General features: G+C 37.0%; 1 protein-coding gene across 6 annotated transcripts in view; it reads left to right on the top strand.

The window, feature by feature from the left end:
- Nucleotides 1-14,002, top strand: part of LOC105451467 (A disintegrin and metalloproteinase with thrombospondin motifs 18) — a 65,315-nt gene extending 51,313 nt beyond the window's left edge. For 5 of the 6 annotated variants that reach the window (XM_011691923.1, XM_011691924.1, XM_011691925.1 and 2 more), the window contains 8 exons: nucleotides 2,727-2,782; nucleotides 5,440-5,566; nucleotides 5,729-5,893; nucleotides 9,382-9,508; nucleotides 9,775-9,879; nucleotides 10,205-10,353; nucleotides 11,433-11,854; nucleotides 13,201-14,002. In XM_011691923.1, the coding sequence (XP_011690225.1) occupies nucleotides 2,727-2,782; nucleotides 5,440-5,566; nucleotides 5,729-5,893; nucleotides 9,382-9,508; nucleotides 9,775-9,879; nucleotides 10,205-10,353; nucleotides 11,433-11,854; nucleotides 13,201-13,337 (1,288 nt within the window). In that variant the 3' untranslated portion in view covers nucleotides 13,338-14,002. The remainder of the gene's footprint in view (nucleotides 1-2,726; nucleotides 2,783-5,439; nucleotides 5,567-5,728; nucleotides 5,894-9,381; nucleotides 9,509-9,774; nucleotides 9,880-10,204; nucleotides 10,354-11,432; nucleotides 11,855-13,200) is intronic. The other variant, XM_011691928.1, reaches the window with a different exon arrangement.
- Nucleotides 14,003-14,484: the final 482 nt, after the last annotated feature.

Raw genomic sequence — 14,484 nt, 5'->3', positions numbered from 1 at the left:
GAGTTCAGACGTGTGCTCTTCCGATCTTCAATTAAAAATTATGACTAGGAAATGCATTGTTTCAATCCATCTAAATTAAAAAAATATTATATTATATTCGTATTATGAAACAATAGAAATGCATTAAGATGCAAATTCATGAGACGCTCGTTTTAGCGTTAAAGCTACGGCACACAGAAAAGCTTAATCAAAACTCAGTAAGACGTAAGCAGTAAAGAAATCAACATGTTGAATTTTTAGAAATCACGTGTGACTTCCAACGACTTTGACGCTAGCGTCAAAAAAAGAAGCTGGATTTTCTCAGCTTCAGCGTCAAAGGCTGTTGTTGTTTTGTTCTGAACATTTTAGATATACGAATTATACGATTGACGTTAAACTTGATATTGCCGCTTTTCGTGCAAGCCAACTATGATCACGTAATTTTGACGTCAAAAATGAGCGTCGAGCGTCAACATGAAAAGGCACCTTCAGATAGAAATAGAAATGCATTCATTTCCACGAAGGCCAAATCCTTTTCAATCATAAATTAAAAAATTTTAATCCATTTTAATCCTTTCCTGTTTACTGGGATAGCTATACAACTTCGAATTATAGAGGTAGCGACGATGGAAGTCCGACTTATAGAGGTGAACTTTGACTTGTAAAGGTCTGGCTACTTTAAATTCGAGTCACAGAGGTAAAATATATATCTAAATACCTGACAAATAATTCGAGTTAAGATAGGTTTTATTTCGATTTATGGAGGTTTTCCGCATCGGAGCGGAAGGGGATGAACAAAATTTTCGTCTTATACGAGGTTTTCGAGTTATCGAAGTTCAACTGTACAAAAAAACAAACAGCCTCAACTTCATTTCTACCAATGTAGATTAACTTTAATTCTCGGTTGAACTTACTTTGTATCTTTTTCCAGTTCTAAAAATTAGAAAAAGATAAACAGTGAATTAAACCGAGATTAAAGTTAATCTACATTGGTAGAAATAGACAGAAATATATTCCTCGCGTGCCCCCGTAACGCAACGCGCAAAATTAGGAACTTGCAATTCGGTGTCTGCGAGACAATGCACTTGTAATTCACCAGAGCTTCTTACGCACACGCTCGAGCAAGGAGGAGCGAATGTGGAGTGGGTATGGTACCACTAATCTTAATTTTAATTAATAATGCATAATCCGCGATCGCGGTGTGGTCCCGAACAATCGTGTCAATTGCGTCACGCACGGAAACACGCAGACTCGCGCACAGATCCGTAAAAATCGAAACGTATCACCGAATATACGAAATGTCGCGCATCCCCGGACGGACCAGTTTGGCATTTGCATCGGAAAGTCGTAAAGTTCGACGCGAGTTTCCTGTATCTCCTTAAAAACACAAGGCGATTTGCAGAATTTTACGTACGCGTTAAGTTACATAATGCTGCGTAGATTGAGCTGGCTTTAATATAAATCTTTTTTTCCTTCCGACGGATTTGTGTGTTTTTTTTTATTACAAGTATTTTGCAACACGTTCTAGACAGGGTTACTCCAGCCAGGTGTAGAAATACAGAAAGTAAAGGAAACTGAAATATTAATCTAACTGAAAGTTACGATTGAAATAAAAAATTAATTTTAATTTTTATTAAGTTGTATTTAGACGAAATTTATTTCTAATATAATATGCGTGAATTTTATCGCGCAGATCGATATTTCAGCTCTTTTTATTTGCATTTTTATTGTTGTCTATGCATTGTCTGTATAATATTTTGTCTTCATCATGAATCAATCCGGACTAATTGATGAAACGAGGGTGAAGCAACAATATCTATACGTTAAATCTTTATTTACGCAAGTCTACGTGATCTACAAAATTTATAGCTTAGATGACTAAACTTGCGAATTTTTTTTTTCGATTACGAAAGAACGTGCCGTGCGAAATCTCTAGTAAATAAATTAGATCCGCGACTCCCGTCGCGCTTAAACGAAATGCCAACTCGCAACCGCAAAACCGATTAATCGAACTCGACGCTTAATAGGCGAAGTATTTATTCGCGCACCAGACACTCGCGGCGCGTTTTTTTTTCTCTTGCTTTCACTTATTTATTTATTTTTTATTTAATATATTTTATTAGCCACACGCGCGCTTCCGCAACACGCGTTCTTTTTTGTGCGCGCGCGCGGACAACTTCTGACAAGGATTGAAACCGACACAATATTGGCCCGCCGCCTGTGCGGAGAGATCGTTTTTCGCGTGACTATAAAGTATCGAAATTCGACCACGCCAAAATTGTGCCGGTTACACATCCTGGTTCCTTTTTTTTTTTTTCTTTTGCGACTGGTTCGCTTCGCGGGTGTTTGCTTTCGACCACACGCAAATCCGCATTTACTGATTATCGCAAGGACATCATGGAACTTTCTCTGAAAGCGCAAGGTAGTGTGTGTTACACCTTCTATATGTGTGGCGGTCACAGTTTCTCGAGAGGATGATTATCATTTGTGTTCGAACCCGCGAGAAATCCAGCGGACCACGACACGAATCGTTCCAAGCCCGGTTTCGATTCGATTCCGCGCGTCCATTCTCACATGGTTCTTTTTTTTTTTGCTATCGTTCTCTTGTGCAGTATCGCAAAAGGATTAATACGAGCGGTGGTCGGAATTTCGCCGTCCGAATATTGCCTGTCCCGTGACCAGGTCAGAAATGTTCACCGTTTGTGTAAATCTACATGATAAAGAGTATTTTTGTTATTGCATTGCAGATTAGATATGTGCAGGAGGCAATACGCGAATGATGTGTGCAATAGAGGAACCGCAGGTACGTTTTTTTTTTTTCGAATCAAGAAGAGGGAAATTTGTGTTTTTACATAGCTTTCTCAGTTTTAAGTCTTGCACATTATGCACTGCCTTACAAAGTTTCAACATTCAGATTTCCAGTTTCGATCATTTAGCGCAAGTTTAAAACAAATGAAGGAAATCTGATAAATTTTTTTGAAAGTCAGAAGATCAGAATAGAAATGTTTAAAATTCTATTTTCAATTTTTCGAGACTTAGAAGGCAATCGTTGAAGTTACTCAAAGTGAGCTCTCTGTTACAAATCATACTTTACTTGTGTCAACTGAATATTATACAGGATGTCCCCGTATAAGTGGCCATTCCTTTTTATTTTGCAAACTAATAGAAAGAGACCTAAAAATAATATCAAATTAAACGGCTCTAACTAAACTTTATTGTAAGCACAATGATCACTTAGAAATATTATCTATATTAGAAAGCGGAAAGACATGATTAATTTTTGTACGGTAAAGTGACAATTTTAATATGATAAAAGTTGTAGTGTTTTTTTTAACAAATACGACGATGTACGATATAACGAAATTATTTTACGAATTATAAGAGTAATTCGGTTTAAAGTTTTGCGGGCTACTATACCTTTTCAATTTCGGCTCTGCGGTGTGGCCAACTTCCGACTCTCGCACTGACGAGAGTACTATGATCAGATAAAAACATTACACGTCAATTGTCAACGCGAAAGTCGGAAATTAGCCACACCGCAGGGCCGAAAAATAACAGTCGCCAGTAAAACTTTAAACCAAAATAATTTGTATAATTTGTAAGATAATGTCGTTATATCACACATTGTTGTATTCGTTAAAAAGAACGCTATAACTTTTATCATATTAAAATTGTCACTTTATGGTACAAAAATTAATTATGTCTTTCCGCTTTCTAACATAGATAATATTTCTAAGTGATCACTGTACTTACAATAAAGTTTAATCAGAGCTATTTAATTTGATATTTATTAGGTCTATCTCTATTAGTTTACAAGATAAAAAGAGGTGGCCAATTATACGGAAACAACCTGTATATACTTTACTTCTACATAATGCCTCTTTCTTTCTTACGTAATAATCTTCTGTCGTTATGCGCACATCATACAGATTCAAATTCAGCAACGAGAATGCGATCAAGCAATTGCCTCTTTCGAACTCTGCTGTTCCCTTGCACAGTTGCTTAAATCTTACTTCTATATGTGTTTATATCTATTTTTCATATACGCTATAGGTATCTGATGTACAGTGGCGGATCGTGACAATTTTGGCGCACCGCGATTCGACGGTTCACACAATATATACGAAGTACGAAATGCGAAATGTAAAGAAATCTAGCGGCAATTCCGTTTGTAATCCGCCACTGTATCTACACGACTATTACTGTGTTTCCGCATTTTTTTTATGTACATATCTATCGTTTCACGGTCTTTTATACACCGAGATGAGTATCGCATCTCGCGCATCTCGCGCGTGGCGAGAAACACGAAGGAAAACGGTCGCTCAAAATTCAATTTCTCCTCCCGTCTCTTTGTTCTCCTTTTTTTTTCTTTTTACATCGCCTGCGCTCTTTGTTCTCTTCTGAATAATAATTCATGACTCTTGTATTACCTTTGGCTGCATTACACTGTCACGGATCGTGGTCTTTGGTAAGTTTCTGAAAATCACACAGCAACACAAAAGAGAGAGAATGTGCCTTACTTTTCCGTAATCGATATTGAAATATCGGGGAAACGAACAAGGGAAGGCGACGACGTCCGTTGATCGGCCGGATTCGCTGCACGGGCATCTCGAACGTAAATCACGCAGTAACTTCTTCGGCTAACTCTCTCGGTTAACCATTGGGCGATGAATTAACGTCGAATGCATGCCGCATTAAATATCGACCTGACTACTCGTTTTTAACATTTACCCGCAAGCGGATTAATAATATTAATCCCCCCCGTAAGGCCAAAACTTGAGATACTAGCAACGTCTATGGTGTATTAACAACGCGCGTTTCTTCACCGTAAACGCAAACGTAAATATTGAAACTACATTTGACACTGTGAGCAAAAAAATCGAGATTTTCGAGCGATTTTTCCGAAAGATCGAGATTTCCGAAAACATCGGAATCTCGAAATTTAAAGAAGTAGAGTAATTAATCCTCTGTGCATCAGGTAGAAAAAATCAACATGGCGAACCACGTGGGGTATCCCATGTTATACCTCACTTTAAGTATTATATTAATTTAATACGACAATAATTCCGACTAGGTATCATATCGATTCTTGTTTCTTAAGATATAAGAATAAAACAGAATAATAAACTCTTTAATCCTTTAAAACAAGAAAATAATACTATTTTTTTACGAACTAAAGTTAAGCAGTTTAAATTTTGCTGGGGTATTGCCCGTTTTCATCAATAAAGATTAACTTTAATCGCGGTTTAACTTATTCTTCCTATAATGCACGGAGAGTTAACGCGTTGAAGTGTTCACGGTGAAGATACGCTTCTGTCGCTAATTTAACGAGACAGCTTGCGTTAATATCGTATACAATTCTGATAATAACGAAGTAGCGCTATCGCATTCGTATAATGTGTATGCACGTAGCCGCGGGGACGCAAACGCGAGGCATGCTAAAGAGTCTCCTCTGCACAGGATTCGCGTACGTCGGCGGGGCGTGCGTCGTGAATAAGCGCCTCGAGAAGGTGAATTCGGTCGCTATCATCGAAGATACCGGCGGATTCAGCGGTATCATCGTCGCTGCGCACGAGGTCGGCCACCTGTAAGCACCCATGAAACACCGTTTCGCAACCCTTTTTCCGTTCCCTCCCGCTTTTTATCTACTGCTGCGCGCGTCCGCCTTCTTTTTTGCCCCGTAACGAGAGAATCGATTGACACCGTTAAAAATAAATCGTACGTTTTTTTTTTTGCGCGCGAATCGTAGATTGGGTGCCGTTCACGACGGTTCACCGCCGCCCAGCTACCTGGGTGGACCAGGCGCCGAAAAGTGTCGTTGGGAAGACGGATACATCATGAGCGATCTTAGACACACCGAGAAGGGCTTCAAGTGGTCCCACTGCAGCGTGTCCTCCTTCCATCATTTTCTAAAGTAGGTAACTGCTTGCGACGTTGACCTTGGGATGCAAACTTTGCGTCTGTCGTGCGAGAGAACTTTTTATATTACAGTCGAACCTCGATAATTCGAATCTCAAAGGAAGAGAGAAACTCTTCGAGTTATAAGAGTTTCTGACTTATCGAAATTCGAGTAAAAGAGGGTTAATATATGAAAATTCAACTTACGGAGGCTTTGTATGGGAGTTTATAATTTTCCGATTATAATTCGGCTTTTAAAGGGAAAAAAATCAATATCTTTGAGTTATAGAGTTTTCGATTTATCGAAATTCGAGTAAAAGAGGGTTAACATATGAAAATTCGATTTCCGGAGGCTTTGCACGAGAGTTTATAATTTTCCTATTATAATTCGGCTTTTAAAGAATAAATATTTAACAGTGAATTATTCATTGTATACATATAAATATAATCATGAAACAAAATACCAGTATTACTCATGGTTACACATAGCTAGAGTCAATCGGGGTAAACGCGCGCATTGAGTAAGTGTGCGAATTGTCTATATCTCAACGGGAGGGGAAGGTAGAAGTTATACACGCAGACCAATACAGCTAAAATATAGCCGCGGTGGTAGCTAATGTGTGCCTTTAAAATAGGGACAGCTAATATCGTTATTCGTTACTGCCAAAGCTTAATTTATTAGTTATTAAAATTTAGGCGATACAGCTAAAAATATTTGCTGCTAGAATCAAATGACGTTTAACTAATTCTATTGAGGAATATCTAGCAAAACTTTTAAATTTTTCAGCAAAATCATTCTTTCCGTAAGCCACTTTTTTAGCTACTCTTGTTAAGGGCTTCGAGTGTGAACGTCCGTTTTTAAGGTGATTTTTGAGAGTTAATTTTATAAAAACGGTTAAACCTGTAGCTGTGATGTTTTGTTTTTACATTTATATATATTTTGAAGTAACATCTCAAATTTTTTAAATGCTTTTTATTGAGAATTACACACGGCACAAATGGACGCGCAGGTCATATTTTGAAATTCCTCTTCTATGGGGCGTAGTGATTGCGGCCGTCCTCGTCATTTGAAATAAACGAATTTTTTTAAATTTTATTCCTTACAAATGTGGTTATGGTTTGACCTTCTAGTAAATCATTTGAAGAACAATTGACAAAATGGCGATGGTTGAAAAAAAAATAGTTCGATTTTTGATAAAAAATATTTAATTTTCACGGTCCGGAAAAATAGTAATTTTCAAGAGATCAAAAAGTTGGTAGGTCAAACGATAGTCTAATATGTACACTATATGTATGCAAAAGCGCAAGTCGATCGGCCCAATTTGCGAGAAAAATACACGCCTGATGTGAAAAATGTCGTTTCGAGAAAAACGCGTTTAAAGTTTCTCATGCGTTTACAAGGTGGACAATGAGTAATTTCAATAACTGACCCTTAGTCAGCTATACCAGGGCCGTATAGGATACTTTTCTCAACTGTATATAGCACTATCTGACTACGTAAAGAAATACTACCTGACACACACAAAATCTGTTTACCGCGTGAGAATCTCGGGCGACGAGCCGCATGAACGCGCGCGGGGGCTACGTTTAAATCCTCTATAACTCGGTCAATTTGATGAATTTCATCTTAATATTTTACACTCAAAGAAATGTTTTGCTGTTCCAGCTGGAATTCTAAATATTACACTTAAATTACATCGCTGTTTTTGTATCTGCTAAAGAATTTTTTATCATACGTAGAATTTATATTTAGCAGTAATATTCCAAGAATATATACAAAAAAATATTGGTATCATAACCAAATATGATTAGAGTCTGGATTGGAGTCTGGACTAATTAAACGTCATAGAAGAACTTTCTTGCTAAATTTGACAAATAGTTCAGATATAATTTCTGTCTCTATTACCTATATTGATTATATAAATACAAAACATATGTGGTATCGTATACAGAGATCGGCATTATCGATATTTTTAGTAATATTTTTAACTCTGATTAACGATTACTTAAATAATTATTAATCAAATTAAAAAAATTTTTGATTACTTGATTAATCATTAATCAAAATCAAAAAATTTTTTATTTTGATTAATGATTAATCAAGTAATCAAAAATTTTTTTATTTTGATTAACGATTAATTAAGTAATCAATAATTTTTTTATTTTGATTAACGATTAATCAAGTAATCAAAAATTTTTTTATTTTGATTAATGATTAATCAAGTAATCAAAAATTTTTTTAATTTGATTAATGATTAATCAAGTAATCAAATAATATTAATTTATTATTAATTTTTTGCCGATTTCTGATCGTATATAGTGTTTACTAATCACTTATCCATTTTAGCTAATTTTCGTACCTAAATAATTCTCGCTATAATTGCAAGATTACTTTTTTCAGTGTAGAGACACATTTTCAAGACTCGAAATTATAAGAATACGTTAAAAAAAATCGATTTTTTGACCGGTCACAATAGAATACTCTTAAAGTACGCTTTCATTTTAGCTAATAAAATTGTATCTCGCAACAAATATATTTTATCTTTAATAGCTAATTTTTAGCAATGGCAGCAAAGTTCGAACTAGCTACTGATATTTAGCTGCAGATAACGCTAAGTCATTTTTTTGCGTGTAATTACTGTTAGCCAGGTAGTGGCGTTTGCATACCAGTAAAAAGTAAACAGTAGTTGGAACTCTATGCGCAATAATAAAATAAATATACACATGATTATAAAACAGTACGATAAATTTTTGACTATTTACATAAAATGTGTTACATCAAATTAAAGAAGAAAAGAGACGTGATTCTTTGTATGTGTGAAAAACTGTAACCTATACTATACTAAAGTTAATGCTCAAAAAATGTTTTAAAAAATGTTGATTGCACATTTACTTCAAGTGCGTTTATTATGTACTGCGCATGTTTACCCGCAATACGGGTCAAGTGAGCTCATTCGACTTTTCGGGATAATTTTTAATTTTGTGAAAATATGAGAGAAGTTGAATATAAATTGTTATTTTTTTTTAAAGAACTATAATAAATGGGCTACACAAAGAATCATATTTTTTTATTCAAGTCTGCACATTTTTAACTAATCAAACGTCAACTAAAATGTGCGCGCGTTTACCCCGAATGACTCTACAACTTCGAATTATAGAGGCAATGACAATAGAAGTTTGACTTGTAGAGGTCTAACTACTTCAAATTCGAGTCGCAGAGGTAAAATAATACATCTATAAATGTCTGACAAATAATTCGAGTTAAAGTAGGTTTTATTTCGATTTATAGAGGTTTTCCGCAGTGGAGTAAAAGTGGAATGAACAAAATTTTCGTTTTATAGATTTTTTTCGATTTGTAGAAGTTCGAATTATCGAAGTTTGACTGTATTACTTTTCCAATTATTTCTTTTATTTTTCAAACTAATTTTGACATCTACGCTGTTCTCAGACTGTAGAAGCAAATGGTAACATGTTCACTACCTCCGCGTTTTCTGAAATTTTTAGTGGTGATACAGCGACCTGCTTGTACAATGCGCCTCACGAGGACGAGGCGCTGCCCAGAGTGCTTCCGGGAAAACTCCTATCCTTAGATGCGCAATGTCGGAAAGATCGTGGAACAAGCGCTTGTTTCGTATGTATCAGTAAAATGAGAAGTTTGATTAAATTCCAATAAAATTTCTAAAACAATCCAGTAAACGGAAATGGATTGAAATTTTCTAAACCATGGGTTGAAAAATGGATTGGCCTTTATAAAAATGCATTTATTTCCACGAAGGCCAGTCCATTTCAAATCATTTTAATCCATGATTTGAAATTGCAATCCATTTCCGTTTAGTGGGAAAATCCCTTTAGCTTTGATTTATATATTTTTAACTATTTACATTTTGCGTATTTTAGAAAGACGATCGAGTTTGCGCTCAGCTGTTCTGTTTCGACGCCGGATCCGGATATTGCGTCGCGTATCGCCCAGCAGCGGAAGGTTCGCCGTGCGGGGATGGTCAGGTAAAACGAGAGTCTACGCGCTTTGCAAGAACAATAACGTCTTGTTTCTGTTAAAAAGAAATGTCTTCCTCGACGCACATTTTTCATTAATGTATACATAATGCAATTTGCATGACGGCGTAGCTTCCGCGACGCGTTCGTCGCAATTGTAACACGCAATTACATCAGAAGTGATCTCATAAATCTTGGCTCTAATGCCAACAACATACGCGATGTTGATATGTAATTTTATATAACAGTGCCGGGATAATAATATTCGGCATATATCAAGAGAGATGTCTTTGCACAGTTGTTTAATCGCTTGATCGTTAATGCTGATTTCCAGTATTGCCTGAACGGGAAGTGCGTGGTGGAGCACGAGAACATAATACCGGATTATACGCAGAACATTCCGACGTATGTACGCCGGGACAGCGTATTCAATTCCGCAATACACTCCCGGCTGTTCGCTCATTACAACAACACAGACTACAGGTAATGATCCAAGGGACTCGAGCGACAGTGCTCTTGTTTTGTAACGCGCGCAACAAAAGTCGCATATTTCACGTAATTAGATCTTATTAATTAGATCTTTCATAGTCGCGTGTAGAAAATTTATTTTTTTGTGCGTTTTGATCGATTAATCTTCGCTAAAAAAAAACACAAAACTTTTACGCAATAATCTGAAAAAATAAATATTACGAATTAATGTCTTCGAAAAGACTCGTGAATATACTGCAAAATTTTTAAAAATTTCGACGTTGGAGGTTGAAGTTACGCCAGCAACATTTATTGAACAATATCGACAAGTGTATTCCTAGGCAACCCACTCGTGTATTTTAACAATTACCATAACTTCAATTTAAGAAGTGAGAATCGATACATTTATGATGAAAGACTGTGTCGATTAGCTTCAGTTTGCCAATATTGACACCTTTATTTAGCGGAATATATAGTGTGCAGATACGCAGCCGCTGTATGTACCTCGTTTAAAAAATCCGATAGAATTAGATAAGAAGAAAGTTATACAATTTTATCGTGTTTTTGGTTATATCAGGTTTGGCTATATCTTAAATATCAGAATTGTTATCTTTTTTTACTCTATATTCAATATATAATTTAAAAATCACTCTAAGTAATGTTTATCTTTGACCATATTTAATCAAAATTGATATTATCGTATCAATGTTTTCAATTTATGTATCATTTATTATGTAATATTTTAATTTTAGGGATTTTGTGTTTTATATATAAATAATTTTAATATTGCTTACAAATATAATAAAATATATAACAAATCATAATTTTCAGTTTGGATTAGATAACTCGATAAGTTAAAAAAAAACATAAACGTTCAAATTTGTATTTAAGTGTATTTAAAGTTTAAGTAAGATATACTATAAAGAAACGATAAAAATATAGGTAACTTCTACATAATAGCTCAAATGTGAGCTTGATAGAAACGATAACTTTATATACTATAAAATTTCAATGAAGTTTAAATCTATTTCTCATCCATTATCTATCGGATCTTTTAAGCAGGGTAGTAATGCCATGATAATATTGCCACACAGGTATCCATGGAAAGCAACACAGAGTATGCCATTAACGAGCGTAACCGCGTCGACACCGACGACGACGACGACGACGATAAGGACGTCGACTTATCCTTACAAACGCGTCACAAATCCGTTCGCCACGACGGCGTCAAAATACACGCGGACGATTATCAATAACGTGTACACTGATCGATACAAGACTAAATACAATAGTAATAGCGATAACAATAGCAATAGCGGCACTGGTGGCGGCGTCAGCACCACCACCAGGGGAGGCGTCAATTTCTTCAACTCGTATTACACCGTCAGTACGACTCCGAAGGTCACTTACGGTGCGAAAGTTAATCCGTTCAAGTATAAGAGCGCGATCAGCGTGACGTCGCTTTCCACGACGACCAAAGGATATCAGAACGGCCTTCGAAATGAATTCGGCCGCGGTAAGAGAATTCTGAACTAGATTCCTTTTTCTTCTTCTTCTCTCTGTCGATCTCCTCTCGGGACGAGTTCTTTAATTTTGCATGATCATCTCTTGCCGTGACGGATTCTCGAAATCCGACGATCTTCTCTCTGTGTCTCTCCTGTTTCTTCTAATTTTCTCCGGTGACGAATTCCGCCCGCGAGGAACCCTTCGAGAGACACTGGTTCCGACATACATCTCTGTCTACTGTCGTTCTACCAGTTTTCTGATGATATCCCTGCCGACACTTGAAGGCTGTTTTATCATTTTGTATAATATCTTCTCTATGTTTCTTCTAATATTACTAATGGAATATGAAAAGTGTCATAAACCGAATTTCCGTCTTATATGTGCAATCGATCTCACAAATCGACAAGAGTCCTTAATACCAATTATCGTTAATTCTTTTTCGTTAACACGGTTCTCCAATTTCATCGAAATGTAATAAATATTGATTAAATTAAATCGGAGATTTAACAGTCCATTTCTTTTGTATATACTTATTTTTTTTGTAAATACCTCTCTCTCCTATCGGATCACAATCTCTTTAAATAAATTGTGAATGAAGATTCGAATATTGATCCGATAGAAATGGAGTGCCTAGTAGGGCTTCTAAGTATTCGAATATCCGAGATCGGTTTGGATTCGAAAACTCAAACAGGATTATTCTGATTATTCGAATAATTCGGATATCCAAATTATTTGGATCCGGATCTGAATTCGTTGTCTTAAACACGCTTCCAACAGTGATACAATATTATAACGTCAATAAAATATGAATAAAATAGAAATAAGATAAATAAAGTGGGCTTAACTCGAAATCAGGATTTAGATCCGAAACTTCTATTATTCGGGTTCTTAGAAAATTCGAATATCCGGATGACCCGAATTTGAAGTATCACATTTATTCGTAATCCGAATAAACGGATAGCGTAAAATCCGAACGAATCTTGAAGCCCTAGCGTCTAGGTACCTTTTGTTTCTTTGACAAAGATGCACATAAGCATCGCAAACGTAAACGCATCTCCCGCCACTCTCTACATCTCTCCACAGCAAATTCACTAGTGAGACAGTGAAACATGAATATGTGTATAATATTTTTATACTTGTATACGTAATAAAACCTGTGGACGCAAGAACGACGATATATGTTTTGTAGTTTCTTCGGATGGGATTACTAATAATTTTACATTGTTGCACCTATTCAATTCTATTTCAGATATGTGGGATATATGCATTCTGTGTAAACCACTCTAATCGAAAACGTTACGTATGTATCCAATGGAAATCGCGTTTCGCGACACCAATCCGTCCGTCTGCTTCCAGGAACAGAGGCCGGTGAATGCACGGACGTGGGGTCAGATTGCGCGGAGGTGATTGACAGGCTGAGAACATGGCTGTGCCATCTACAATCTGTGAAGAGTCGCTGCTGCGCGTCCCTGAAGACGATCTGTGCTGACTAAATAATGACATTAAGGACAAAACAAAAATAAAAGGAAGAAAATGAAAAATCGATTCGATAGTTTTTGCTCGAAGACGTCGCGTTTAGACGCCCGCCACGGATGACGATTTTATCAGGCGCCTTACGTAACGCTCCTCGCCGTCGTAACGCAGCATCCGGAGAAACGTCGGCATCGGACGGGACGGGAGGAGCTCGGGAAAGATCTCTTTCGCGCGCTCGTTTCATCGTCGTCTCTCTCTCTCTCTCTCTCTCTCTCTCTCTCTCTCTTTCCCTTTTTTTGCGAGTAGACAAGAAAATCTGCATCAGACTCCTCGGTTCCTCGATCGCTACGATCACATTCGATTCTCAAAGTTGTATAGTTGCGTGGCTCGCATACCTCCAGACGTAACTCTTGCAGTACGGTATCAAGGTTGTACCGAAACGATAGTAGTGAAACTCTAAAATGGAGAGCGGACTGTCAATCGATACGATAGAGATTTCGGCTGCGTTCATATTTATTCGATAAGGAGCGATCCTCTCGCGAAAGACTCGTTAACGCAGGCACAGGTGCGTCGTGCATATATTTTTCGCGAGCGTGAAAACGCGCGCCAAACGCGCGCGAATAAAGCCATTCGGAAATTACGGAAATTGTATAGCGCAAGACAATAAATGGGAATAATTAAAACATTTTTCGTGTTTTTCTTCTACCCTGCACGTATAGAATAAGTTACATATATAAATTATATAATCCGAGCGTAACGACGAGACCGAAAGTCGTGCACGACATACGTAACGTATAAAACACATGCGATACATATGCGTATATACATAAATGCGTTCGAACGTACACAATACGAAAAAACACGGACAGTTCGACCACTTTTACGCAAAACGTATACACGACTCGCATATGGGATCTCGACGCGGCGTCGGTCAAACATCTTACAACGCCAACGATTTCGGCTGCCTTAAAACAGCGTTTTGTAAACAAGGGAAATTTGGGATGCATATAGGGATGGATCTTGAACGGTGGAGCGAGCAGCAACTCAGCGAGTGCCGGAAAAAGGGCGATTTTCATCATTCATTTGATCGGTAGCGACGGGGATTGTCGGACGCCGCAGTCAGATCTCGCGAGTCTAATTGTAAGCGACAAATCGAGCGCGTAAGAG

Source organism: Wasmannia auropunctata, unplaced genomic scaffold (assembly GCF_000956235.1).
Source record: "Wasmannia auropunctata unplaced genomic scaffold, wasmannia.A_1.0 LD336051.1, whole genome shotgun sequence".
NCBI classification, from domain to species: domain Eukaryota; kingdom Metazoa; phylum Arthropoda; class Insecta; order Hymenoptera; family Formicidae; genus Wasmannia; species Wasmannia auropunctata.
This window is presented reverse-complemented; position numbering and strand designations above follow the sequence as displayed.